Below are 27,243 nucleotides of genomic sequence, written 5' to 3'. Positions count from 1 at the left end.
GAGAGTTTACTACAAAAATAAAAGAACGGAAAGGAGTGTGAGATGTGGGGGAGCCCAGTGTCATGGGTGACGGCGGGGGCTCAGGGTGTGGGAGGAGTGGCCTTGGGAGTCTCTGTTAAAGCACAGGAATCAAAGAATGACGAACTGGAGAAGAAGGGGATGTCAGACAACCCAGGAGGGTCCAGAAGCCACTCCAGAGCCCTCACCCCCACACACACACAGACCTCTCCTTAGGTAATATATATTAAAAAATAAACCTCCAATTCAGGGTATAAAAACAGAGCAAAGGCACTTGGGGGTGGGGGGATGGAGGGGTGGCCCAAGCCCAGGCAATACAGAGCTGGCCCGGGGAATGGGAGGTCACTGTGGGTCCGCCCTGGAATGAAGCCCTGAGTCCCCCAAGCAGAAGGCAGGAGGGAGAGAAGGCCAAGGCCAATGGGAGGTTGGGGGGAGGCAGTGATCCCAGCTGGGCCCCCCAGGCACGCCTGGCTCCCTCTCCTCAGGCCCTTGGGGTTGGAGATGCTGCGGCAGCTGTGCGGTGGGGGCGGGTGGCCCTCAGTCTTGCGGAAGGCCTGGGGGCTGGAGGAGAAGGGAAGCGGAGAGATGAAGACAGCAGAGAAAAGGCGGGGAGATGGGGGGGGGGGTGGGGAGAGGGTGTGGAGTTGGGAGGACAGAGGTGGGGGGCAAAGAGAAGAGGGAGGGAGGGGACAGAAGAGCCCGAGAAACGGAAACTGATGGCCAAGAGGTGGCACAGGGAGATGCAGCGAGACCAAGGGAGAGAGATGGACGGGGCTGTGGACAAGGGAGCCCTGAAATGCCCACTCTGGTCCCTCCCCTCTGGGCAGTGTTGGGGCTTCTGGTTCCCCCACTCACCTGCCTGGGGCAGGAAGCCTCAGGTACAGCCAGGCTGGGGGACAGGGTTTTCCCCAAGCTGAGACAGGAGGAGTCGTAGGCGACAGAATTCCTCTTCCACCTCCTGGTTGGGGGGGACAGGGGCACAGAGGTCATCAATGAGTGAGGTCCCTCCACCGAGCCCCATCCTCCCCCCACTCTGACCCTCCCCCCAGGCCACCACCTCCAGCTGTTTAATGGTCTCCTCCAGGCTGAGCAGCTTCTCCTGAATTTCCTGGGTCTGGGTCTGTGTCGGGCTCGGGGGGCCGCCCCCCGGGACCCCATCCCCTTCACGGGGAGGCCCCGCCCCACTATCTTCCTCCGAGGGAAACAGGAGTTGCTTCAGGGACAGCACTGGCCAGGGACAAGAGGACAGAGTCAGAGGCAGGACTGGTAAAGAGGGGAGGTGGGGTGCAGAGGTGAGCCTGTGGCTAGAGCTGGGGCAGGGTGGGAGGGCATGGAAGATGGCATCCTGGGAGAGGTCGAATTGAAAGGTCAAGGAAAGGACAGAGGCTGCAGAAGGAGGGGCTCGGCCCCCTGAGGGAGGTGGTATAGGCCTGGCATGCAGGCTGGGGCAGGAGGTGAGCTGGAAAGCCGGGCTGGCAGCAGGACGGGACGGCACAGGGCTACCTTTCTCAAGGGCCTTGGCTGCCAGCTGGCCTTCAGGGCCAGGTCTGCAGTAGGGCAGGAGGGTGCTGAAGATTCTCTCCACGCGGCCTGGGTGGGGGAGCAGGGAGGGTGCTCAGTTCCGGCCGGGTATCCTCGGCAACCCTGCCCCCTTCGAGCGCCCCCCGAAAAGGCTCACCGTCAGCTGGGGGCATCTCTCGGCCACCACAGTTGCCATTGTCCGAGCTGCTGAGCAGGGGTTCCCGGGTGCTGTGGGGAGAAGTACTGGGTGACCCCACAGCCCTGGGGGGCAGCAGGGAGACAACAGCAGGGGGCAGGGAGGTTCAGAGACCAAGAGAAATTGAGGCTGGAAGATGGAGACAGAGGGACCTGGAGAGGAGCCAGATGGGCTGTGACGGGGTGGTGGGTGTGCACGCACGTGCACACACACACACACACAGGGCCAGAGCTCAGGTTCTGGGGGCACAGAAAGAGGTCTCCCCCGGCTCCTCAGCCCTCCAATTTCCTCCCAGGCCCCTCACCTGCTCGGGCTGGGCCGGGGTTTGGGGCGAGAGGCAGGGGCAGGGACCTTCAAGGATCCAGCGGTCTCCGTGATGAGGGCACACCAGCTGGGGAGACAGGCCCCGGGGCAGTCAGAGCCCCCCAGACCCTGTGTCAGGGCCTCCCATCGCCAGCCCTGCCCCTGGAGACCCGGGGCCTGGACCTCCTCTTCCACCCAAGCTTAGAACCCAGACCCCCTCACTTCTTCCGTTCCGACACGGTCTGGGCCACCAGCTCGTAGATCTGAGCCTCTTGGTCCCAGGTAAAAATGACATAGAAGGCTTTGTGATCTGCAGGAAGAGGGAGGGGGGGTTCGGAGCCAGGGTCACCCCACCTTGTGCCTCCCCTGAGCCTGGGCAAGCCCCTGACTGCGGTGGCCTCGGACACCCCAGCTCAGTCCGTGCCTCCCTCTCACTCCCCCTGTCCATCAGGCAGTCAGTCCCCAGTCTGGCTCTACACACAAACCCCCGGAGCCCTTCGTGCAGCTTCCCGGCAGCACACGTGCAGACCCCTCCTCACTGGGCTCCCGCCCCCACCGCTGCTCCCCCACCATCCCCAAGAAGCAGCCACGGTGTCCTTTCGAACGCCGGTCAGAGCCGGCCGCTCCTGTGCGGGCACGTGTAGCTGTAAGATCTACAACCCGGCCCCCCGCCATGGCGAGCTGGGGGCCTCTCACACCGTCCCCTTCTCAACCTCCGCAGCGGCCTCCCAAGTGCTAGAACGTGCTTTCCCCAGCTCTCTAGAGGGTCACCTCCCGTTCCACGGGCGGGTATGCCCGGGGCCGCCGGGCCAGGCCTCACCGGTGGCCACCTCGCGGGTCATGGCGGAGGTGAGCCGCAGCACGGGCCGCAGCATGGTCTTGCCGTCGGGGGTGGGCGTCAGCGTCCGGCTGTGTGACTTGAGCAGCAGCCGCTCGTCCTGGCGCTGGAGCAGTAGCAGCAGGTCGTCCAGCAGGAGCACGTGGACCTCTGCAGGGCAAGGCCGAGCTCAGCGGCCTCCCTGCTCTGAGTGCCCCGGCCCTGGGCCCCACTCGGCGCCAGCACCCACCTACAGCCTTGTCCTTCGTCACCCGCCACGTCAGAGGGCCCTCATGGACCAGCTTCCTCCTGGTGATATCTAGGTTCTGGAGGCAGGAAGGAGTCATGGTCGATGCAGGCGAGGGCAGGGGAGGGTCGGGATGATTCACAGGGCCAGGGTCGTAGTCAGGGATCATCAGGAGGGGCAACCCGCTGGGAATGAGGAGGGGTGCAGGGTGCAGGGCGCGGGGGTGGCTCTCGCTCCCTGGGTGCATTATGGGAGACTCCCCAGGGCCAGAGGGTCAGGGCTGGCTGAGGGCAGGGGAAGGCAAGGGAGAGGAGAGGAGGGGAGGCCAGGGCAGGCAGAGCCACCTTGAATTCGTTCAGCATGGGGTCGCTGCTCTGCCGCAGGTGGGACAAATCCAGGCGCTTCTGATAGTCCTTGAGCCGCTGGGGCAGGGAAGGGAGAGTCACGGGGACAACCCAAGGGCTGGGGCTGACCGACAGTGACCCTGAGGGGGACAAGCCAAGGGCTGGGCCCGACCTCCCAAGAAGTGGCCCCGGGGAGGACGAAACAAAGGCCGGGCCAACCTCTGCACACATTCGTCCCAGTGCCCTGGGCCCAGGGCCACACGCGGGCTCACCAGCAGGTCCTCCATGTCGCGCACAGCTTGGTTGACGTGGTGCAGAATTTCCCGGCAGCACTCAGCCGCCCGCTCCACTTTCTCCCGTTCGGCCAGCTCTTCTGTGGTAGAGGAGAGACCGGCCCCGGTGAGCTCCAGCCCCGGAAGCTCGGGTCCCACAGCCACGCGGGAGATGGGAGAGCGGGGCCCGCGGTACCTGTGTTCTGCCCGATGCTCTGCAGGAGCAGGGGGTACTTGGTCAGGCGCTGCATCTCCGTGGGGATCATGTCCTTCAGCTGCAGGCGGCGGCACCGTGGGCGGCTCTCGGCCTCCTGAGGGGAGAGTAGCGTGGAGGCGGCTCACCTCGGGGACTGGGACACCAGCCCCCTCCGGGGCCCCGGGGTCCAGGCTTCCCCCTTACCTGCACAAAGGCGCAGAACCGAGGCTCCTTGCGCTGTTTGGCTTTGAGCTGCTCTAAGGCAAATGACTGGTGGCTGCAGAAGCGGGAGGAGATTTTCTGGAACCAGGAGCCTTCGGCACCATCAAACTATAGTGAGATTCAGGCCAGGGAGGGTGTCTCAGGTAGGATTGGAGAGAGCAGGGCCTCACGTGGGAATAGCGGCCTAGACAGGAGGACAGGGCTAGGGGCCCAGACCCCCGGGTCTTGATGGAGGGGAGGCTTGAGAGCTGGCCTCCTCGGGCCTGGATTCCGGGTCCCTGGCTGGGAGGAGGGGCTCCCGGGGGGCGGGGGGGCGGGCAGGGGCTGGGCACCCTCACCCGGGCCAGCAGTACATCTCCGATCTCCTCAATGAGGTAGCCACTATCCTGCCTCCGCTTCATCAGTTGATCCAGGAACTGGGCTGTGGAGCGCGGTGAGGAAAGGGGGCGCTCTGTCAGGGCCCTGTGAGGACCTCCGTCAGGGTGCAAGGTTGCATGCAGAGCCGGTCAGGAGTCGGTGGTGGCTGGGCTGCAGGGTGTCTGCCTGATCCTTGGGGCCAACGGGCTGTCCCCCACCCCCACGCTTCGCTTATTGATGTGCCCCATGGAACGTGAGCTCTGGGGGTCTGGGGCTGTCCCCGCTGCTAGAAAAGAAGCTGGCCGGGGTAGGGACTCAGGGAGACGTGCTAGGCTCCAGGTCTAGCCGCCAAGGCCTTGAAGGAGGGGGCCCACGGTGGGGCGCACTGTGGGGCCGCTGCCCTGCACTCACAATGCACCTCGATGAGCTCGTCCAGGCTGGGGAAGATGTACTGTAGCTCCTCCAGGGGGAAGAAGCCTCCTTCCGCCATGGGCTGGTAGAAGAGGTCGTGCAGCACCCGGAGCATGCGCACATGGGCCGCCTCGGTCACCAGCAGCTCTGGAGGGGGGCAAAGAACAGGCAGCATGGCTGGGGAGAGTGCAAACTACAGGGTGCAGTCTCAAGGGCAGGTTGGGAGAGGGGGACGAGGACGACTCTCTCTGGACAGTCATTTGCCCCTGAAATAGCCACTGAGGGTTCCTTAGCCCATCACTGCTTTTCCTCGGCTGCAGCAGCCAGCCAGGCTGTGGCCACGGCTCCCAGTTTGCCTGGCACCGATGCATTTCCCGGCGCGTGGGATTTTCAATGCCAAAGCCAGGAAACTCCCAGGCAAACTGGGATGATGTGGTCACAGCACCACCAGCAAGCCTGCAGCTGTGTTTTGTGTCTAAAGGTCCAGTGAGTCTCTCAGCCTTGGCTTCTGGAACAACAACAACCCCTCAAACACACACTGATAGCCTTGGATTCAGGTACCCCGCCCCCAGAGGGACCATATGCTTGGATTTCAGGGGCCCCAGGAGTTCCTGGAGACCGAATGTACAATTCCACATTATTCGTATTTTTCTGACTAGAGAAAGTGCTGTGCTGTCTGCTACGGTAGCCACTAGCCACACACGGGCCTTCGGAATTTAATTAAAATGAGATGAAATACAAAATTCACTTCTCGGTTGTACTGGTCACATTTCAAGGGCTTAAGAGCCATTATGTGGCTGGTGGTAACCATGCTGGACAGCACAGATGTTGCGTGTTTTCATGATGCCGGAAAACGCTATCAGATGGCGCTGCTTTACGTTTGGATCACGTCCCTAGTAGGATCTGTAACACAAAAAGGATTCACCTAACTGCCCTAAAAATTCCAAACGAGTACCCTTCTTACTAAGTAACTTGTAAATGAACTTCCAAACCAGAGCTTCCAAAAAGGTCTTCTACTTGTGCCAAACCCCCCTCCGCACAATTTGAAATCACAGAAAAGAATCCAGACAGAAATGATACTCCCATCATCTCTCCGCCCAGAAGCAAGCACTGATACATTATCTTCTGAAACTTGCCCATTTCGCCCCTAAACGGTTAAGATCACAGCAATAACCGTCACATCGGAAGGTTCTTACCCAGCCCCACACCCACGCTAAACATCACGTGAAACATCTCCGCTTCGTGACAGTCTTTTGGGGTAGGACCGTTACTATCCGTGTTTCCCAAATAAGGAAACGGATTTGCACTAGAAATACAACGTTCTGTGCCATTTCCAGCTCCTGCCTGCACTGTCCCGCACAACCAAAAACTCTCTGCGAGCGTCAGTTTGACGGGCTGACAGCCACAGTCCTGTTCCACGAGTGGCTGTTCTACAATTTACATAATGAATGGCCCTCAATGGGAACAGGCCAGCTTGCAGTTCGGCCTGTTGTCATTGACCCCCGGGTGGACATCTCCCCGCACCTGTCTCTTCGGCAGAACTGGGCTGTGTGGCTGGCCACGGGGTGGGGCAGGGAGGGGTACTCACCGCTGATAACCTCCTGCCGCTTCACCTGGCTCTTGGGCAGGCTGTGCAGGGTGCCTGGGGGGACGAGCTCCCGCCAGCCAGGGGGCTCTTCTGGTTCCAGCTCTAGTCCAGACCGACCTGGGTCCCCTTCATCTCCAGGCTCAGGGCTGTGGGACAGAGGCCTTGTTAGGGCCCCCCGGCTTGGGGCATCCCAGGGAGAAGACCTCCATTCCTAGTGTCCAACCCCCCCTCTGTGGCCTTGGCATTCAGTGCCTCCAAAGTAGCCCATATGCCCCCAGATCTCTAGAAAGAAGAGTCCCACACCTTTCTTGTGACCTTGGTGACCTTAGCATCCAAAACCCAGTTCTCTGTCACTCTGGCAACAACCCCGCCCCCACCATCCTTCTGACTCTCCAGGCTGCCTCAGTGGATGGGGGGGAGGAATGACCTACGTGGCTCGTCGGGCAGGGCCAAGCACGGCCGTGGCAGAGCTGGGGTCCATGTCCACGTCACTCCGGGAGCGGCCCCCACCCCGGCCCTTAGCCCCGAGGCTGCCCCGGGAAGGCCGGCGGCGGTCACTCACCCGCAGGCTCTCCGAGCGCCCCAGACGCCCCGATAGCCTGGACCCCGAGGCCAAGGACAGAGTCAGCCAGAGGCCAGTACAGAGACAGGGAGAGACCAAGACAGGGACAGAGATGGGGAGAGACCAAGACAGGGACAGAAGGGGAGAGGCCAGGACAGGGACAGAGGTGGGGAGATACCAGGTCAGGGACAGAGAGACCAGGACAGGGACAGACGGATGGGGGTAGGGGAGACCAGGACAGAGATTGAACATGCAACAGAAGAGAGGAGAGAGTCAGAAGGAGCAGTGGGACTTCGGGGTGCTGGGGCAGTGGGGGTGGTCAGGAGGGGTAGGGAGGGAAACCCAGTATGGAGCACAGGACTGACCCCTCCCTTCCCTGAGGCAGGGGGATGGTGGGGGCAGAACTGGGAGTGAGGTGGGGAAGGGGATTTTAATACTTAGCTCTTCTGCTGGGAGGGTGATGTCCCCACCCACCCCTTGCAGGGTGAAGGGGAGGGGGTGGCCCATGGGGAGAGGGGAGGGGCTGGGAGAAGTGGGGGAGGGGCTAGCCCTCCCCCAACCCAGGGCCCAGGCACCCACCTCTTCCACTTTCTGGGGAGAGAGGGGCACAGGGTCAGAGGAGGACCCAAATGGAACCCAACTCACCTCCCCCACCCACCAAAGGGTCCCCAAAGCAGCGGCACAAGGACAGGCAGGGGGCAGAGCCTGCCCCCCAACTGTGAGGGGGACAGGGCCCCCAGGCATGGAGCACACAGGGTGGGGGATGGAGGACAGGGCACCGGGAGGCAGGAGCAAGGCGCTGGGCAGTGGCTTAGAAGAGGAGGGAAGGGCTGAAAACCTGAAGGGGCTCGGAGCGCAAGAAGAGGAAGTGGGAGGAGGAGATGAGAAAAGAGGAAGCCGGAGAAGGAAGGAGAAGGAAAGAGAAGGCGGAAAATGGAAAAAGGGCGGAGCAGGGCGGAGTGGAGACGGCTCGGGGACAGCAGGTGCAGATGGCAGCGCGACCCGGCACACGGCACACGCCTCCCCAGCCTGGTAAGCCTGGTCCTGCTCCCAGCAAGCCCTCCCCCCGCACCCGGCCCCGGGCACCTCTCTGTCTCAGCACCCTCCTCCGTGTTCTCCGGGGGCACCACGGGCTCCAGGCTGGCCGGGCCCTGCGGGGGCGGGTCCCCCAGCTCTGGTGGGGCATCAACACCTGTGCGGGCAGCGGGGGAGAGCGAGGCTGGCTGCCAGGCCCTCGTGGCAAGACACATGCTCTGGGGGCCTCCGTGACCCCCGGGGAACGGGGGATGGGGGCTAAAACCACCCAATGCCCGCCAGACACCAGAGGCCGCCCTGCGCTTCAGCGGGGGACGGACAGGTGGAAATGGAAAGGCCTCTGAGAACACGGCTGTGGGCAGCTGGGGCCGGGGGGGGCGGAGGCGGTGAAGAAAACACTGAAGCAGGGGAGACCGGGTGCTCTGCACGATGCTTCCGCGTCCATTCCCTCTCCCGAGCCTCAGCCGGGACTTACGGGAAAGTGGGGGGCGGGGGGTCCCATTTAGGAACGAGGAGCCTGAGTCTCAGACAGAGGAGTGACTCCCGAGATACAACACAACTAAGCCGCAGAGCCAGGATCTGAACCCAGGCCCAGCCAAGCAGCTGTCTCAGATCCATGGGGGTGACTGACAGTGTACTGAGAGGGTCCTGGGAAATGCCGCTGTGGGGGGCTGACGGGAAACGTAGTCCAAGCAGGTGGGAAACGCATCACCTGGACAGCGGTGGGAGCCTGAGAGGAAAGCTGTGGAGTGGGTGAACTGAGGGAAGGGGGTGGTTTTATTAACAAGACTGGTGACCAGGAGCAGGGAGGGGGGCAGTCTCTCTGAGAGACCCAGGAAACTCACCTGGCTCCCGGTCAGGGCTGTCCCCAGACAGAGGGTGCAGAGAAACTCCAGGGATGTCCTGCCCGGCAGCTCCAGTGTTCCGGTCCCGGGAGGGCACCCCCAGGCCTCCCTTCCTTTCTGTAAGGCCTGGCTTCTCAGCTGGGGAAACATCCAGGAGAAAGTGGAAATGAGAGCCCAGGGACTCTAACCCACACAGCAGCCTGTGCTCCAGCTCCATCCCACCGCCCCCCACCCCCTCCCCGAGGCCCCCAGCTAGCTTCAGGACCATTACCATCAGCCTCGACTTTGAGGTGTCGGAGATCTGGGGCTGAAATGAAAAGACGGGACCATGAGGCGGGGGCGGTGTGGGGGAAGTCAGGGAGGGCCGGGGCCAGCCACCTCACCCTGAGGCTCTCCCCGATTCCAGCGGGCAGCATCCAGGAAGATGCTCAGGCCTTTCTTCGTCTTGGTTGGCTCATCTGACCGTCGATTCCCTATCATCTAAGGGAAGGAGGAGAGTGGAGAGGGGGCTGTGCATTTCTGAGACCCCAACAAAGCCGAATCAGACCCCAGGAGGCCAGAGTCACGGGGCTCCCCGGGAGTCCCTGGGGAGGAAAGGGCCAGGTTTGGGCGCTCAGGGAAGCACCTTTTTTCGGAAGAAATTCCTCCCTGACTTCTTGTCCCCGCTCTTGGTCCGCACCCCAAGGTGGCGCATGTACAGGCTGATGGCGTTGACCACAGCGGCACTGTGGGAAGGGGATGGTGAGGGCCCCGACACGTGCACAGATGCGCACATGCCCATGGCCGCAGGGACACCGCCATCCCCAAGCCTTCCCCTCCACGTTCGCTCCCCACCCCAACCCCACAACAGCTTCCAAGTGAGTGTCTGAGGAAGGGGGAGAGGGCTCCGGAGGACAGGGCCAGGGATGCCGTTCCATGCCCAGGCCCCCAGACCCCTGGTCCTCCTCCCTGGGTCCCAGGGGGCTAAATGCCTCTCCTGCTGTCCTCTCTGCTTCCATCACCTCTTTTCCTCATCAGTCGAGATGGTGTGTCTGTAAAAAAGAAGAAAGAAGTTTGTGATAAACTTGCTAGGCCTGGGTCCCTGCCTACCCGGCACAAACGTCTGGGTTGCTGTCCCCTTAGACGCTGGGACAGGAGAGAGAGAAGAGGCAGAGAGGGAGAGTGCCAAGGCTGAGGGGAAGGAGGATCACAGCAGGGAGGAGTGTCTCTTTCGAGGGCACCAAGGGCAGCCGGGAGCTGCAAGGACAGGACCCAAGCGCCAGGCCCACACGCAAGGCTGTGGAAAGACCTGGAAACTGGGAGGGTGCCCCAAAGCTGGGAAGAGAGGACACAAAACCAGACAACCAGACGGATTAAAATGCCAGGGCCAGGGGACCCAGAGCCCAAACGTTAAGGAACGAACGCTGAAATTGCAGGGACCAACCCCCCCACCCCCACCAGGCTGGACAGGGCACGGGCCCCACTCACTGCATCTCTTCCAGGTGGGTCAGCAGCCGCTCGGCCAGGTGCCGCTCCCGGGCCTCAAAGCTGGCACGGTCCCGCCCCACCCAGGCCTCCAGCTGGGTCAGGTCGTGCTCCCAGGGCGTCATGCCCATGAGCCGCTTGGAGCGGAAGTCCTCCAGCAGCTGGCTGACGGTGGCCTGCTGGCTCTGCACCACCTCCTGCACAAACTGCCGCTGGAGGTCCTCGGAGAGGAGGTCGGGCCGTGTGCGGTCTGTGTAGGGACACAGGCAGGGGGCTGGAGGCCAGTTCCACCCACCCTTGGGCTGCAGCGACCAGGGGGAAGGGGAGGAGGAATCTCTACTGTCCCCGTGAGCAGAAAGGGCGGCCTCCCTCCCTGGGACTCCCCGGATACCCCAGCCCCCGGCTAGCAACCTCTCCCTCACCCACAGTCCCCTTTTCTCTCCTTACCAAGTTCAAAGGCGACAGTGGGAGGGACTGGCACCCGCAAAACCTGCTCGGGACAGAGAACAGAGAACGGAATGAAGGAGAGGACTGGGCAGTGGTGGGGTCACGGGACCGCAGCCCAGGTGCCCACTGGGAATGACGGTCTGAGGGGAGGGAGCGGCAGAGGGTGGGCCAGGGTGGCACAGAGTCTCCCCAGGACCAAGGAATGGGGGGGGGGAGGGGCTGGGGTCCCCCGAAGGTGTTTCTCACCGCTGTCTTTTCCAGGAAGCTGTGGCAGAAGTCGAGGAAGGCCTTTCTGGCCTCCTTAGGGCCCAGTGAACCCAGCATGTCCGCGTGCAGGCAGCAGAGCTGGGGACACAGACTGTCACTCGTCTTCTTCCTCCTCCCCAAACCATATTCTCCCTCAAAAAGCCTGGGGCTCAAACCTTCTGCTAGTGCTCCCTGATTTCCATCATCCCCCCACCACCTCAGGCCCTTGCCTCTCTTGGCCTCCCTGGGGCCACCAAGAGCATTTGCTAATTTTCTGTCCCGTGAAATGGCTCTCTCCGGTTCTGTCTCCTGGCGTCGCCTGCTACACTAAGACAGCTAGGGGCGTGTACCAGATGCTGCTCTAAACCCTTTAACCACGTTAACCTGGTCAACGTTATCCCATTTTACAGATAAGAAAACTGAGCTCAAGAAGCTTGCTCGAGGTCACACAGCTAGTAAGTGGCAAAGTTGGGATCAGAATCCAGGCAGCCTATTCCACTACACCCCACTGCCTAGGAACACCATGAGCAGGGCGCCCGGGGGGGCTTAGTCAGTTAAGCATCTGGCTCTTGATTTCAGCTCAGGTCATGATCCTCAGGGTGGTGAGATTAAGCCCAGAGCTGGGCTCCGTGAGCTGGGTGTGGAGCATGCTTGAGATTCTCTCCCTCTCACTCTGCCCCTCCCCCTGCTCTGCTGGTGGGTGCTCTAGCTCTAAAAAAAAAAAAAAGCCACAATACCACGAGAGACTTGAGGATGCGTGTGTGTGTGTGTGTGTGTGTGTGTGTGTGAGGTTCTGACTCGCCTGCGCCCCAGACAAGGCCTAGTGCACAATGGGGCTGAGTAAATAAACAGGTGGACAAGTGGGCTCTCTCTTTCATTTACCGCTCTTTTCCTGAGGCTGGCTGTGTGTCAGCCCCATGCTGGGTGATGCTGGCAGGGAACTGGAAACTCCAACCCGACTCCTGGGGTCTCTCGTCCAGTAAGGGACATGGTCTCTGCGCTAAGAACTTGCTCCGGCAGGGGCAAGAATCTATTTCTCTGCTGTAACCATTTCCAACAAATCTGCGTCTGCACACCCCCAAACTCCAGGAGAGGCCAACAGGAAGCAGCCCACGGGACCGCAACTCTTTCTTGGCCGCTTTCCCAGCTGATGAGGTGAGGGAGCAGCAGGAGGGCAGATTCCAAATGCTGGGGTGGGGGTGGGGGGGCATCTGGGTCACCTCAGCCAAGCCCCTGGCCCTTGCCGGGCCTCAGTTTCCACATCTGTAAAAGGCCATGGCAGTCAGCACCACCCTGGGCTGAGTTCCAAGAGCTCAGGTTCTAGAAACCTCAGGTTCAGTAGGGGGACCCCCTTGCCTGGAGGACCAGAGCCTCCATTCACAGGTAAGGGGCAGCTACTTTTCTGGAGAGAAGGCACCTTCCCGATTCCTGCCGATCTTGGAAGCCACAGGATCAGTCAACGCGCCCTCCCTTCTGCATCCCCCAGGCATCCTGCCCTGGCATTTCTACCAGTCTCTGGTTTCCAGAGGGACCTACTATGCATTTCCAGTGCAGTCCAGTGCTCTAGGCCACCCCCTAACTGCAGCCTGTGCTGGGTTGCCCTGGGTCATCTTAGGAGGAGATCCTTGCCTGGAGCCCCCTCCAGCCCGAGCGGTGGCCTCTTCCTTTCTAAATCACCCACTGGTTCTCTGGACTCTGCATGTTTCCGGACGGCACAGTTCTCTGGGCATCCACCACCACCCAGGTAATTTCTGTCTGATATCTGTGGATCATCAGCTGCATTCTCTCTGCCTCGTGGGCTGCTTGTGGTGGCTTCTTATTTCTGGACGGGGGCCTCCTGTGCCACCTGGACCTGGGAAGGCTAGTGGCTTTCTCCCGTGCACCAGCCCTGAATGACTGGTGGCACCTGCTGAGGCCACAGAGGGCGATCCACTTGCAGGGTCCGTGGGAAAGGTCGCTGTCACTGCCACGGGCTGGGAAGGCAGGGGTGGGGCAGGATTCCCTGCTGCCCTCCGGGTGCCCCTGCTGGGTGTGCTCTCCCGCCTGCACCTGCTGCTCACGGAGACGGACACGGGGTACCTGCAATCTCGTCGGGATCACGCGGCTAGTCCTCTGGCTCTGTTTCTAGATCTTGTGCTGTGTATTCTGGATCTGTTTTCCAAACCCTCCCAGCTCACCTTCACTCGCCCATCTCTCTGAGCGCGTGGCCTGTCCCGGTCCCACCCCTCCCTCGGCCCACCCAGCCTTGCCCTCACCAGGGGTCCCGGCTCAAACTGCAGGGCGACGTGCTGCAAGAAGGCCATGAGGTGGGCGGGCCGCCGCTTCACCTGCTCCAGACTCTGGAACTGGCTGTTTTGCTCCTCTGCATTCTGAGGGTGGGGATGGGGGTGAGACGGTGGGGAGAAGGGGAGCCTTGGGCTTGACCCGTCCCCCACCCACACCACCACAGGCAGTGGTGTCTACGCTGTAAGGGTGGTGGCCAGCGCTGGTGTCGGGGACAGGGGATGAGATCTAATGTTATGCACGTGGGTGACAAGGACAGGCATTAGGAGACAGAGTAGGGGTCTGTGCCGCAATTAAGGAAGATGGTGACAGAAACCAGGGTGAGAGTAAAAAGGGTGAAAGTCTGTGCTCTAATGGGGCATCAGGGATGGGGTAGTAGGGGACGGCAAAGGTGGTACCCAGAAGATTAGAGAAAGAGGGGCGAGCGGCGAGAGGAGGCAGGGGGCAGCATCCAACCTAAGCATGGACCTAAGGAGGGAGGGGACCCTGAAGATGGGACTTGAGGGCTGGGGCCTAGGGAGACTGGGACAGAAGCTCTTCCACCCCTCACCGTCTCCAGCTCATTCTCAAAATCTTCGTCTTCCGCCCCGATGATGCTGACTGGCACCAGGCCAGGCCGCGGTGGTCCCGGGGCCTGTGGAAGAGGGATGGCTTCAGCTCACAGTGCTCCTCACTTCAGTCCCCCAGTCCTCTCACCCCAGGCTCTCTCCACTCACCAGCCCGCGGGCAATGTCGTCTGCCTCCATGGGCTCCACAGGGCTGAGGAAGAGGAGGGGCCACGGTTAGGGGGGGCAGGAGGCAGCGGCACAGGCACAGGGCGGTTACTCACAGATTCCTGGCCCAGGTGTGAAGGTGAGTAAACAGCACCCCCCCCCCCAATCCCGGCGTCCGCAGCTCAATGGGGCCTCTGTGTGGCGACAAAGAGCCCTTCAGAGGCCAGCCAGGGCGGGGAGCCCAAGGACAGGGAGCCTTGGAATGGGGGGGAGAGATGGGGGCCCAGGAGCCTGGGTCCATGAGAGAGCTGTGGACATGAGAGCCTGTAATTTGGGGTCCCTAATGGAGGAGAGGCCGGGGGGCCTGGACTCCTGGGTCTGAGGGAGGAGGGGGCTGCAGGCTGGATCCTAGGGAGGCAGGGCCTGGAGCCAAGCAGAGCTGGGAAGGTTGAAAGGGAGGTAGAAGGGAGATAACTGGGGTGTGGGGGGGGCTCTCCTCCATCTGACAGGCTTGGGGCAGGATGTTGCCTCTGAACCCACCAGCCCCACTTCCTGTGACAGGAAATCTAATGGCAGATCCCCCAACCCCCAACTCGCTCTACATTAGAAAACAAAACTGAACCTCCTTCCCCAAACCCAGCAGTTTCTTTCCCTCAGGGACCCGGTATCTTCCCCAGCTTCCAATCCCAAAAAACAAGGGACAGTCCTCAGCCAGTCCATCCCCAAGGGGTGTCGGTCTCCCTCACCCTGCATCAGTCTGTCTGGTCGGCCCTCCTGCCCCAGCCAGCTCTCCCTGGCTGTCTGTCCTGTGAATGTGCCTCAGGTCTTTGCCTCTCTTCTCCCTGTCTCCCTTTCCTCCCTCCCTTCCGGCCCGTCTCACTTCCCCACCATCTCTGCCTCCCTTCCGAGTCAGCCACCTCCCCCTAACACTGCTTCTGCTGCTCCCTGCCTGTCCCCTGTGTCTCTGCCTGTCTTCCCACGTCTGGCTCTGCAGCCACCTCCCCAAGTCCTCTCCGAGTCACTGTGTCAGATGCTGTCTCTCGTCTCTCTCTCTCTCCCATCTCTTGCTGTCTCTCCCATCTTGTCTCCCTTAGAGTCTCCACTTCCCCCTGTGTCTTCCCACCGCCATCTTCTGTGTCCTTAATTAGGCTGACTAATGCCACTCGAGCCCGTGTCAGGCGGGAAGGAGCTGTGGAAACAGGGTGGGGTGGACCAGCAGGGCTGTGGGGGGGGCCTCTCCCAAAGCTATTTATAACCCCGGTCGCCTCAGACCCAGCCTTCTCCCTCCTCCACAGGCCTCCTCCCTGGCACTCAATAAACGGTGGCTATGATTTTGATTAGGCTCATCAGGCAGCGACGCTTTCTGGAGTCTTCAAGTGCTGTCCTGTGGGTTCCCCAGGGCCCGCATCGTTTTTATTCTTTTCCATAGAGTGTATCTGTCCAACTTCAAGTTTGGGTTAACCGAAGATTTGAGCACCGCTTAAACTTCACTTAAATAAATTTGTAAACCAAGGCAAAAAGAAAAAAAAAAAAGTAATGCTTATTTATGACAAAAGCTAAACTTACCTAGCACTTACAGTGTGCTAGGCATCGCTCTCAGTGCTTCTCACATACGAACTCAACGCTCACAACCACAAGCACCCCATGCGATTAGTATTCCCGTTCGAGATGGAAAACCTTCACCAGGCCACCAGCTGCAACTTCTGGGCTGGAAAACATGACCACGCACATGGAACGTCCGTGCTCATCCCACTTGGGGGGGGGGGGCGGGGGAAGGTTCAACAGAGGCAGGGAGGTTCCAAAAGGGCAAAGGAAAGGACCCACATTATGTGAGCAAATGCTCAGTGCCAGGCAGACCCCAAATCATGCACTAGATGCTCGTGACCTGCTTCATTCCTCATCACGCTAATACGAAATAATAGCTAACACCTGATCTGCGTTTAAGGGCCGCTGAGTATGTGCCAGGTACCACGCAACTGTTTTATAGGTATCAACTCATTGAATCCCCTAAATGACCCCTGGAGTTCAGTTTTATAACTATCCCCCTTTTACAGAAGAGGAAACTGAGGCACAGCTCATAAGGGACAGCACCAGGATTCAGACCCACATAGTCTGGCTCCAGAGTTTATGCATTTATCAGAATGTGCTGCTTCAGAGCATGGGGAAACCCCACCCCAACCTTAAGAAACTAAAATCTGAACCGAAGCTGAGACCTATCGGGTCTCTTCATGGTGTCTGGGAAAGTCAGAGGTATGTGGGCACTGTGACCTGGGCAGGAGCGCAGGCTGCTGCTGAGGCTGCTTCACAGGGACTCAGGGCTCAGAGAGGACGCTGGCAGGGAAGGTGAGGGGTTGGCTGCTTAGGAGATACAGGGTGAGGGGCTGCCACAAAGGGCAATTATAGGTTGAAGCCGTCAGATGGGTCTCTAGGCAACTGACAAGGCCTAAGGTCCAGCAGAGGGGACGCTGTGTGCATGGGACTGGGGGTGGTGCTGGTTGGGGAAGGTTTAGAAGGTTCTTAGAGATAAGGGTCCCAAAGCAAAGCAGACATGGGTCAGGGACCACATGGGCGCCTGGATTCTGTGCAAGGTTTGGGGTCTATAAGACATTGCATGGATGACCCTGGTCTCCAAGAACCTCTGGGAGGGAGCCTTTAAGAACCTAAAATAGAGTATTCAAATTAAGTCCATGAAGGGCCCTTGGAATGTATAAGGCCCCAGATTCTATTTGACACATGGTGGGTCTACACGGATCTGGGGATCACACAGAATCATGATTCCATATGTAAAATAGCCAGTTCCTGGGGCCTATGTAAGGTAAAAAGGGAACCAGGATTCTCTAGGAGCTTGTGGTAGTCCCAAGACCTAGGATCTACAGGGCCCAGGATTCTAGGAGGTACTAATGACTGATCTATTAAGAAGCCTGCATCTATTAAGAAGCCGAGTTTCCATGGGGGGCTAGCAGAAAGCTGGTGAGCCTGTAGGGCCTCGTAATTTATATGGAACGTGGCGGATCCATAACAGCCCCAAATCCTATGTGGGACGTGGCGGGTCTATACGGGCCCCAAATCCTACAGGGGACGTGGCGGTATGCACGGCCAGGGATGCTGGGGCGGACCTGCGGAGTCAGGGTTTGACGCCTGACAGGGGCCGCGTCCCTCACCTGCTCCTGGTCGTTGGAGTATCCACCGCAGCCGCCAGAACCGAAGTCTCGGCGCGCCGGTCCCCCACCCCCAACTCCGAGTCACTCTAGCTGTCCCCAAATCTACCTTTGCTTCCAGCTCCACTCCTCCCGCCAGCCACTCTAGCCCAGCTCCTGCCAGGCTACTGCCCAGGCGACTCTACTCCTCCCGCCGGCCGCTCTAGCTCTTCACTGCGCCACGCTGGCCAGACAGGGCCGCTCTGGCCTGCCTTGGAGGACTGGCGTTTCCGTATCTCGACTGCTCCTGTCACTCTACCCTGCCCCGCCCCCAGGCCGACTAGAAAGTGGTTCCAGCCCCCTGGCCAAGGCTCAATTCGAGAGCTCCGAGCCACCCGTGGCCCTTAGTCTCCGGACTGGGCTCCCCACCCTATCTTGCCTTCCTAACTCCGGAACCAGCTGAATTCCCAAGGTGTACGTTAAATTTTCCCCGCATCCCCCACTCCCCACCCCCCGCCCCGGCCGCACGCTTTCTGCTGGGGCTGTAATGCAAAAATCCTGTGTTCCAGCGTACCTCTCCCGCAGATACCTTTCCAGTGTAACCTGGAAAAAGTAATTACCTCTTTCCGAGCCTCAGTCTTCCCACCTGTACAATGGGGGGAAGGTCTCTAGCTCTGTCCCCTACAACCCATGTCTCAGGGTATAACCAATGGCCCAGAAAAAGAGCTTTCCAAAACTGCTTTCAAAAGGCGCTCTGCAACTTTCAGCTTCACCGCGGCCTACGGCGTGGTAACGGACGTTTTTCTTTTTAAGTGGCCCTAAAGCATGTGGCGTCGGAGGAAGGTGCTTGAAACACCTGCAAGTTCAAATCCCAACTCCACTCGGTCTCACGGTGTGTGTACCCTGGGATGAGTCGGTGCCGCTCCCCGAGCCTCAGTTTCCCCAGCAGTGCAATGGGAGTGGTCATCCGTCCTCGGCTACACAATTGGGAGGCCTTGACCCCGGCCTCGCACCCCTCACCCCCACTTACTGGGCATTCGGCAGGCATGAGCTCTCTCTCCTCTCTTTGCCCCCTTTGACAGATGGGAAAACTGAGGCCCGGGGAGGGGCGGCCGCTGGCTCTGTGGGGCGCAGCGAAGGCCCCTCCACTGCCGGCAGCGCCCCGGCCCCCTCCCTCCTCCTCCCAACTTCCCCCGGCAGCCGAGGGGCGGGAGGCCGGGCGGGGCCAGGGACGGTGTACCTGGTGTCCGCGCGGGGAGGCGACCGGCGGGGCGCCCGAGGTCGGGCTCGGCGATCCCGGGCCCTGTGTCCCGGCTCCCGCTTCCTGACTCTGGCGGGGCAGGAAGTTGGGGCGTTTTTCCGGAGGCCCCCGCCCCGCCGCCCCTCCCCGCTTCCTGCCCGCGCCCCGCGCCCGCCCGGCACCTCCGCTTCCTTCCCCTTCTTGCCGCTCGCCCGGCCCCTCCTTCCCCCCCTCGGCCCGGGACCCGCGGGCCCCAACCCCGCCCCGGCCCCGCCCGGCCCCTCCCGGCTTTGTCCGTCTGTCCATCCGCAGGGCGTCGGCCCCACGTTTCTCGCCCCTGCCGGGTGTCCGCCATCGCCTCCCCTGCTTTCCGTCCGGGTCTCTCGGTCTTCCTCTCTTTTATTTGCCTCGCTGTGCGTGTTTCTTTACGTGCCTCTCTCTGCCACTTTCTCTCCGTTGGGGTCTTTTCCTCCCGCTCCCTCCTGCCCCCCCCCCCCACCCCACCGCTTCCCCTCGTTGTCCGTCCCCTCTGTCACTTCTCCCTCAGAGCCCTTCTCTTCCCACCTCCGGGTCTCTATCTCTCTGCATCTCTCTGCGTCGCCGCCTCAGTCATTTCCCCCACTGTTGCTTTCCTTAGAGTCTCGGGGGTCAGCCTCTCCGGGTCCATTTTTTCATGGACCCTTCTTTCATTTCTCTCTCTCCCTGCTTTCCCTCTGTCCCAGTACCTCTGCCTCTCCCTGATTCCCTGTCCACTCCTTGTTTTTCTCTTCACTTGCTCTCTCTCCCTCACTATCTCTCTGTGTCTCGGCCTGTCTCTCCTCTCCCAGAAACCCTGTGTCCCTCTGCTTCTGTCATTCGCACCCCCCCCCCCCCCCCAGGCTCCCTACCATCCCCAAGTCAGAGCCACAGATTACAAATCCCCCTGCTTGGACTCCACTGCCAGAGAACAGGTACGGCCTGGCTGTGATCAGAGTCCGAGTCTGGTCCCGGCCCCACCAGACAGGCCCCTGTGTTTGTGAGACTTAAATAGGCAGAAATGAATATGGTCACCTGGCTCCTTCCTGTGTCTCTTCCCTGCTCTGGGATGTAGCCTGGGCAAGATGCTCCCCCAGACACTTCCTGTTTCTCTCACCTGGCAGCCAAGGCTGGCTACCTGGTCCCAGGTGTGGACAATGGGTAGGGGCTGGGGTCCCAGGATCCTGGGTCTGAGGAAGGAGGAGGCCAGAGGCCTGGACTCCTGGGTCCCACCAGAGGAGGGGGGGCATCCCCATGAGATCCATGACTCCTGCCAAGGTCTGCAGTTGGGAAGGATTTATTATCACTAAGTGGCCATGACAGAGCAGGGAGGGGGAGGTGACACTAACGAGGCTCTACAATCAGCTCCCCTGGAGGCAGCGATTAAGGGCTCATTACCCGCTGGGTGTAGGGGGAGGCTGGGCCGGGCAGCGGGAGAACTGAATTGGGGTGTGGGGAGGGGATGAGGACGGTCGAGAGGGAAGAAGAGTGGATACCCCCAAGGGGGAAGTTGAGTCAGGACACTCCCAGGGAAGATTTTGTGAAAAGAGAACAGGAAGGGGTGGGGTGGGGGGCACGGGGGCTGGCAGCACAGCTGGTTGGCGCAGCCCTCAGGGTCAAGGCTTCTCCAGCTGGACGTCCCCGTCTCCGATGTGGAGGCTGCCCACATCCTGGTAGGTGCCCTGGAGGCCCCGGGAGATGTCCTCGTACATGGAGCAGTCATCAAGGTTCAGGCCCTGGGGTGGACACATGGTGGCGGGCCTCAGCGCCCTGATGGCCGAGCCCCTGCCCCCGGATGACCCTAGGGAGGACCCCACGAGAACCCCCAGGCGCCTGCCCCTAACTTGTCCCCACCCACCACTCACCTCGTAAAGGTTTTCGTCTTCATAGTCATCCTGGACGTCCACCCCGAACTTCAAATTCTGCCATCGTTTCTGGGGGGGGGGGGTGGATAATTGGGAGCCTCAGTGAGGGGGGTTGTGGGAGAATGTTTTCAGACCCTCCTGGGTGCCAGGAGGGGGTAAGGGGCATGCCAAAACCACATAGCGGGGGAGTGGCAGGTGTCCCTGGGTCCAAGCCAGTGTCCCGGCTGTCTCCACTGTCCTTCCACAAATAGCAGCAATCACAGTAAATGGCAGTGGCTGCCCGTGGCCTCAAGAGGGGCTGGTGCAGGTCAGAGGCCCCTGGGGGAACACGCAGCCCCCATCTTCCCTGGAGGGAGGGCCACTGCACTCCCGGTTGGGGGTGGGGGTAGAGTGAGACACCATGACTGGGGGGGGGGCGGGGAGAGGGAGGTACACCTGGGGAGGTGGTGGGGGGAGGGGGGGTTGAGAATGTCCTGGGGTAGGGAGGTTGAGGACAGCCCTGAGGGGAGACTGAGGCAAGATACCCCTCTTGGCCCCCGCACTCTTTAAACTCCCGTCATGGTACTAATTCATTTACCCCCTCAGCACTGTGAGGGTGCTGTCAGTCTCCCATTTTAGCAGGTGACCTCAGACTCAGAGGGCCCTGGTCCCCAGGGGGCTCACCCTGAACAGCAGCAGTGTCCCAGGTACCACAGCACAGAACAGCAGGATGATGCCCTCGGCCGTGATGATGTTGTTCTTGGTGCCCTCTCCCATGTCCAGGAAAGGTCTGGAGAGTGGCTCTGTGAGGAGGGGTGCTGCTCAGAGCGCTGCTGCCCCCTGCCCCCACACCCCTGGCCTCCCAGCCCTGCCCCCCCCCCCCCGCCCCGCAACGCCAGACCACTGAAGCCCCCACTCCACAGATGAGGAGATCTGGCAGTGCGGGCCAGAATATGCCCATGGTGGGGGCACTGGCTCTGTCCCCCACCTCCCAGGCAGGGTGGCAGCGGTGGGGGGGGGGAGGGGAGACCCCCGGAGCCCAGCCAGGGCTGCCACTCACCGCGCACGCGGAGGTAGGTGCCGCAGGACTGCAGGAAGTTGAGGACTTTGCTGTTGGGGCCTTTCTCCTCCACCTGGCACCTGTACATGCCCATGTGGCTCTTGTTCACGGTGCTGATGGTCAGCTCGCCATTGGGGCCTTCGCCGTGGCTCCAGAATATATCGGGCCACGTAGCATTGCCTTGGAGGACACGCCACCACGTGACGTTGAGGGTGCTGTCCGACCCGCTGCCGTTGTGCAGACACTGGAGGTGGACGGTGTCCCCCAGGCTCACGGTCACTGATGGTGGGCCCCCATCCACCCACAGGGCCTGGCAGCCGGGGCCTGCGGAGAGGCGGAGGAGTCAGGGACTGTGGATGGGGACACAGGCCCCAGCCCTGGCCCCTGCGGGCAGCTGCCTGTGTGTGTGTGTGTGTGTGTGTGTGTGTGTGTGTGTGTGTGTGTGTCGTGGGGCTTGAGGACACTCCAGCAGGGCGGGGGTGGGGTGAGGTGGGAAGAGGGCACACAGTGTTGTCATTGGAGTAAGGCTGGGGGACTGAAGCTGTACCTAGGGCAGCGGAGGGAGGGCACACCTGTGGAAGATGAGGACACCCTGGGGGAGGAGGGGAGGACACACCCCTGCTGGTCCCCACTCACTTCTCCAGCACTCCCTCTTGCCCCCCTCCCCATGCTCTGTGCTTTGGCCCCACTGAATTCACTGGCATTTGGATATTTGGTTCCCTAGTGGCAGAGGTGCCCCTGCCCAGGCAGCTCCCTCCAGAATCAGTTTGGGCATCACCTCCTCCTGAGGCCCTCCTGGTCCTCCTTCCACCACCCCCCCCCCCAGCCCTGCCCCGCCCCTGCCACTTTATCTTGTGTAATCTTCACAAAACCCTCAGAGGTAGGTTCTCTCATCCCAGTTTACAGGTGGGACAGCTGAGGCCCGGGGAGGGCAAATCTGTTGCCTGGCATCATCAGGGCAGGGGGAGTGGCTGGGGTTTTTAAAGCCTGAGCCTCCCGGGCCTCTTCCTGCCAGTCTTTGGGCCTGCCTTGCCCTGCACCCTCACGCCCACCCATTATTCTCTGTAACTTTCCTGTGTCAACCTTGAGGTTCTGGAGCGAGTTCAGTTGATGGCTGGGCTGGGGATTAGGGTAGGGACTCAGCACGGTGGTTGTCAAAAGGAAGCCAGGGGCGGCCTCAGCTCCCGGCCCCACGGGCCAGCCCACAGCTGTCTTCTGAAGGGAGGAGGTGGGAGGTGAGGAAGAGAGGAGGGGGAAGAGGGGGGGAAAGAGGCAGCCATCTCAGGGTCATGGGCTACAGTCCCCAGCCCGGCTCCCAGTGTAACCTGGGTGGTCACAGCCCCGCCAGCTGGCATTGCCGGGGCGGGGTGGGGGGGGGGGCGGGCAGTACAGCTGGGAGGACAGTGTCAACGAGGAACCCCTCCCCTAGCATTGAAAAGGGGCTCCCAGCCCATCGGGGGTGACCGAGACTCAAGGCAGAGAAGGAGAAAGCTCTTTCTCCCCCCTGAAGCTGAGCCCTACCCCCAAGTGCTCTTCCTGCCCCCAGCTCTGGAGCTCAGTCAAGGGCGACCTTAGTTCCTTATTTTGACCTGTGGGGGAGATGAGGGGGTGGGGAAGTCATCTCGCGCCCCTGTCTCCTTCCATGTGGCCGTGGACGGCCCTTCAACTTCGCCGAGCCCCCTCCGGCCTCCCCTCGGACCTGCGGCCTACTTGGGACAGTCAAGCAGACAGATGCAGTTTCTTTAGGGGCCTTCCCAGCACTGCCCCCCCCCCACCTGCCAGTTCCTCTCCCCCCACTCCTAGTGTCCTTCTCTCTGCCCGAGCCCTCTCTCCAGCCTCCAGTCCTCCCCCGGCCCCCCAGCACCAGCCTGGTAGCCACGTACCCAGACCAACAGCGGCGATTAGGAAGAGGAGAAAGGTGGTGGCACACGGCACTCGGGGGACCCCGGGACCCCCAGGCATCTCTCCCAGTGGGTTGGTTAGTCTGGGCTGCAGCAGTCCTGGGGTACCAGATTCCACCTCACTGGCCCCAAGCCCCGCCCCACTTCCTGCCCAGCCCCGCCGGAGATGGGCTCCAATGGCCCCACTGCTGGGCCCTTCGGCTGTGGGCCCAGGGGCAGCCCCTGCCGGTGTGCTTCAGGCCCCGAGTGGAGAGAAACCGCTCCCTGCACCTGTGGCCGCAATTCCCCCGAGGGGAGGCTGCTGGGTTGGGGACAGAGACCAGTTCACAGCCTGGCTCGGCCACTGGCCAGCCCTGGGAAGGAAGCCTGAGGGAGTCAGAGTTTGAGGTGCCTGCTGCGTGCAGGCGGTCTGTCCTGTCGGGGTGGTGGTTCTGAGCCCGGTCTCAGTCACTGGCCTTAGGCAAAGCTGAGCCTCTCTCTGAGCCTCCACGTCTTCACCTCTTGAGGTTGGAATCCAGGATTTAAAGGGGCTGTGCATGCACAGCTCTGAACGTAGGGCCTAGCCCATAGCAGGTGCTCAGTAGATGTTGGTTGCTCTTAATGTTCATGAAAATAAATGGGGGCAGGCTGATCGGCTCTACGACTAGGTGGTGGCTTTCTAAGCCTTGGCATTAAAAGCAAAAAAAAATTTTTTAATGGTTATTTATTTTTGAGAGAGAGAGAGAGAGAGAGAGTCAGAGCTCGAGCAGGGGAGAGGCAGAGAGAGAGAGGGAGGCACAGAATATGAAGCAGGCTCCAGGCTCTGAGCCGTCAGCACAGAGCCCGATGTGGGGCCCCAACCCACAAACTACAAGATAATGACCTGAGCTGAAGTCGGATGCTTAACCGACTGAGCCAGCCAGGTGCCCCCTGGGCCTTGGCGTTTAAAAGTTTTTTTTTTTTTTTTTTTTAAGTAATCTCTACATCCAACTTGATGGGGCTCGAACTCACAACCCTGAGATCAAGAGTTGCATGCTCTATTGACAGAGCCAGCCGACAGCCCCAGCCTTGGTGTTTTTAATCTCAGCAATGAGAACAAGAATATCTCCCTGCTGTTGTGAGATGAGCTGATGTCCCCGGCACCCAAGGAGTTAGAGCCATGATGGGCTCTCGACATGAGTCAGCCTCCCCACAAGTAGGTAAGGTAGGTCACGCCCCCCCCCCCCATTTTACAGAGGAGAAAACTGAGGCCCAGAGAGGAGATGCCATCACTTACCCAGTGTAGTACAATTTGGGAGTAGTGGAGCAGAGATTCAAAGTCACTTATGTGGGCCCACATACCTTTGAGCATCATTTTAGGTCACGTGGAAGGAAAATGAGGTCTGAGGAGTGGGGGGGGGGAATTACAGGAGGTTGTTGAGATGTTTGTGAGCCGTTAGGGGACAGTCACACATGCACCTAAGGAGACACATAGGGAAAACATTTATTGCAGGGAGATTTTTGGTAGCAGAAGTGGGAAACAGAAAGCCCATTTACAGGAGAATGGGACGCATACATTGTGGTGTAGGCAGCCGGTAGAGTAATACTCAGCAGGAGAAAAGGCAGAGCTCTGCTTGTCAACACGGCTGCGTCTCAGAAATGACATGAAAATGACAACGTGTAGCATGAAACAGTTGACTTGTTTTCAAAAGGCGAAGCAACACTGGGTGCTGTTAGGGACACATGCATCTGTAGTCAATTAGGGAACCCATGCAGGTGAGTGACACCCAGTTCCTGAGAGGGGGTTCCCTTTGGGGCAAGCAAGGAGGGCTGTGACCTCAGAGGGCTGGTACAGAGGCTTTGTCCCAGTTTTAGGTCTTGTGTTACTTCTTAAGCTGGGTAGGGGGTACGTGGGTCTTTCTTACACTAATAGGTATACTGTTTTGATTGCTTGAAGCATTTCATAACTTATAAATGAAAATGCAATTGTCACCCACACAGAGCATGGGCCTCCAGAGTTCATGTTTGAATCTCAGTTCTGTTTCAATCTCAGCTCTGCCAACTGACTGGTGGTCTGAACCTCAGTTTCTTCTCCTGTAATCATCCCGCTTGTCCCCCTTGTGAGGCTACAAGAATACTACAGTGAGCTTATCACAGTTCCTAGGACACAGTTCCGCTTCTCTGGCCTGGGGCCCTCCCCCTTCCCTCCAGGGACCCAGGTGTATCTGCTGTGACCCTCGGTGTGTAGCAGGTCACCAGCCCCTCTCTGCTTTAGCTCCTCCTTATGATCCTCGCCCCCCCCCGCCCCCCCTCAAGAAACCTGGGCAGACGCTGCAGCAGCCCTATAACTCACCTCCTGCATCTGCCGAGGCAGTTTCCAGGCCCTCGACTGCCCCCCAGCGGCTGGAGAGGCGCAGCTGCTGGATTGCAGGCCTTTGAGGCCGAACTGGACTGTTTGGGCACGTCCACACCCCGCTTACCTCGTTGCCCCATTTCCTGTACTTCTGAGGCGGGCAATGCACTGTAGTGGCTGGAGCCCAGCTGCCCGGGTTCAAATTCCGGCTTTGCCACCCCTATAGTACATAGGCAAATTACCCACCCTGTGACTTACTCTCACTAGATCTAAAATGTGGGGGCTTTTGGGCACCTTCAGCAGGTTGCCTTGTGTGTTAGGCGATACAAAGTGCCTTTGCATGTGGTAGGCTGTTTATTCAGTACAAGTCTTCCAGCACTTTTTTTTTTTAAACGTTTATTATTGAAAGACAGAGAGAGAGCGTGAGCAGAGGAGGGACAGAGAGGGAGGGAGACACGGAATCTGAAGCAGGCTCCAAGCCCTGAGCTGTCAGCACAGAGCCCGACGCGGGGCTCGAACTCACAGACCGTGAGATCATGACCTCAGCTGAAATCGGACGCTTAACCGAGCCCCCCAGGCACCCCCAGCACTGACTTCTAAGCTGGGAGGGAGGCCAGCTTCATTTCCCACCCGGTGAGGGACTCTGCTTTGCTGTTCTCTGGTAACTGGTTGTCTGCTTGGTGTGATGTTCTGAGCCATGGCACAATCTACCTATATGGTACCTCCCCAGATCCCTCAAGAGTAAGAAACTAAGCTGGGGCACCGGGGTGGCTCAGTCTGTTGGGCGTCCGACTTCGACTCAGGTCATGAACTTGTGGCCTGTGAGTTGGAGCCCGCATTGGGCTCTGTGTTGACAGCTTGGAGCCTGCTTCTAATGGTCTCCCTCTCTCTGCCCCTTCCCCATTTGCACTCTGTCTCTTCCAAAGCCAGCTCAGGCTCAGCATCTTAGCACTCCCCAGGTAGGAGATGGGTTTGGTCCCACGGGGGCCACTTTTCCAGGCTGTTTTCTGGGGCCTGGCACATACACACTTGGTGCCCTTCGTATCCCCTGCCCCTACCAGGGGCCCAATCATAGGCAGGCTCCTGCCCCATTCATGCCTGAGAGCCAATCACCTTGCAGGACTGAAGAGGCAGTGCCCTCTATCTCTGCTCAGGTGCCTCTTGCACCTCTCCACTAGGAGGATGGTGGGTGTGGGTGGGAAAGGGCTCTGGGTCCCAACTCTGGGGCAGGTACGACCAACTCCAGAAGGGCCCAAGGCAATAGATCTCTAGAGAGCAAAGGTTCAGGCAGGGTCAGTGGTCTGTTTGCCAACGAATGGTGAACACCAAGTCACCTTGGTCTGGAGGCACTCAAGGAGTCACCAGGAATGAAGGCCGGCTGCCCCAGCCCTGCTTTGTTGCAGGAAGGGACAGAATGCAGTCTCTGTAGCCCAGGCCCCAGCTGGGGCCACTGCCTGAAAGCCACTCCTTTTCAGTTTCTCATCTTACTGAGAATTGCAAAGGCAGGATGTGGGGGAGGTGCAAGGGCCTCTAGTCCTGGCCCCACCCAACCACCAGTCCAGCTAGGGCACCAGGCCCACCGGGGGTGGAACTGCTTGAACCGGGAAGGGTGGGCCTTAGGCTTTAGTGGCTGTTGGTATCAGTCACT

At 60.2% G+C, this 27,243-nt stretch overlaps 2 protein-coding genes across 10 annotated transcripts; both read right to left on the bottom strand.

Moving 5' to 3' along the window:
* Nucleotides 1–225: 225 nt before the first annotated feature.
* Nucleotides 226–18,887, bottom strand: ARHGEF1 (Rho guanine nucleotide exchange factor 1). Of its 9 annotated transcripts, none has more exons than XM_045442135.1 (32): nucleotides 18,465–18,597; nucleotides 15,654–15,795; nucleotides 14,091–14,133; nucleotides 13,925–14,008; nucleotides 13,347–13,460; nucleotides 11,092–11,190; nucleotides 10,846–10,888; nucleotides 10,402–10,648; nucleotides 9,936–9,965; nucleotides 9,560–9,659; nucleotides 9,318–9,414; nucleotides 9,206–9,241; nucleotides 8,935–9,072; nucleotides 8,141–8,246; nucleotides 7,634–7,645; nucleotides 6,924–7,091; nucleotides 6,493–6,638; nucleotides 4,905–5,051; nucleotides 4,475–4,557; nucleotides 4,119–4,244; nucleotides 3,915–4,029; nucleotides 3,719–3,819; nucleotides 3,447–3,524; nucleotides 3,106–3,181; nucleotides 2,859–3,026; nucleotides 2,261–2,348; nucleotides 2,040–2,126; nucleotides 1,697–1,767; nucleotides 1,522–1,608; nucleotides 1,076–1,245; nucleotides 874–976; nucleotides 226–579 (listed from the first exon to the last, which is right to left on the bottom strand). In XM_045442135.1, the coding sequence occupies exons 3-31, from the start codon at nucleotides 14,118–14,120 to the stop codon at nucleotides 893–895; spliced, it is 2,931 nt and encodes a 976-aa protein (XP_045298091.1). In that variant the 5' UTR covers nucleotides 14,121–14,133; nucleotides 15,654–15,795; nucleotides 18,465–18,597; the 3' UTR covers nucleotides 226–579; nucleotides 874–892. The 9 variants fall into 9 exon arrangements, with proteins under 9 accessions (XP_045298091.1, XP_045298088.1, XP_045298089.1 ...); XM_045442132.1 differs by having other exon boundaries at nucleotides 15,665–15,795; XM_045442133.1 differs by lacking the exon at nucleotides 18,465–18,597 and adding an exon at nucleotides 17,249–17,584 and having other exon boundaries at nucleotides 15,665–15,795.
* Nucleotides 18,888–19,760: 873 nt separating this feature from the next.
* Nucleotides 19,761–23,414, bottom strand: CD79A (CD79a molecule). Its single transcript, XM_045442153.1, has 5 exons — nucleotides 23,267–23,414; nucleotides 21,384–21,707; nucleotides 21,008–21,126; nucleotides 20,345–20,413; nucleotides 19,761–20,215 (listed from the first exon to the last, which is right to left on the bottom strand). The coding sequence occupies exons 1-5, from the start codon at nucleotides 23,343–23,345 to the stop codon at nucleotides 20,096–20,098; spliced, it is 711 nt and encodes a 236-aa protein (XP_045298109.1). The 5' UTR covers nucleotides 23,346–23,414; the 3' UTR covers nucleotides 19,761–20,095.
* Between the last annotated feature and the right edge of the window lie 3,829 nt (nucleotides 23,415–27,243).

The sequence above is a fragment of the Leopardus geoffroyi genome, chromosome E2 (assembly GCF_018350155.1).
Source record: "Leopardus geoffroyi isolate Oge1 chromosome E2, O.geoffroyi_Oge1_pat1.0, whole genome shotgun sequence".
Taxonomy (NCBI): Eukaryota; Metazoa; Chordata; class Mammalia; order Carnivora; family Felidae; genus Leopardus; species Leopardus geoffroyi.
This window is presented reverse-complemented; position numbering and strand designations above follow the sequence as displayed.

Excerpts from the sequence above, each read along its gene's own strand:
- ARHGEF1 (XM_045442132.1), bottom strand. Across the intron at positions 3,820-3,914 it reads GAGCATCGGGCAGAACACAG|AAGAGCTGGCCGAACGGGAG; the intron begins GTACCGCGGGCC and ends CCTCTACCACAG. Across the intron at positions 1,609-1,696 it reads AGAGATGCCCCCAGCTGACG|GCCGCGTGGAGAGAATCTTC; the intron begins GTGAGCCTTTTC and ends TCCCCCACCCAG.
- CD79A (XM_045442153.1), bottom strand. The coding sequence starts at position 23,345 with ATGCCTGGGGGTCCCGGGGTCCCCCGAGTGCCGTGTGCCACCACCTTT. Across the intron at positions 21,708-23,266 it reads AATCGCCGCTGTTGGTCTGG|GCCCCGGCTGCCAGGCCCTG; the intron begins GTACGTGGCTAC and ends GCCTCTCCGCAG. Across the intron at positions 20,414-21,007 it reads GGACACTGCTGCTGTTCAGG|AAACGATGGCAGAATTTGAA; the intron begins GTGAGCCCCCTG and ends CCCCCCCCCCAG.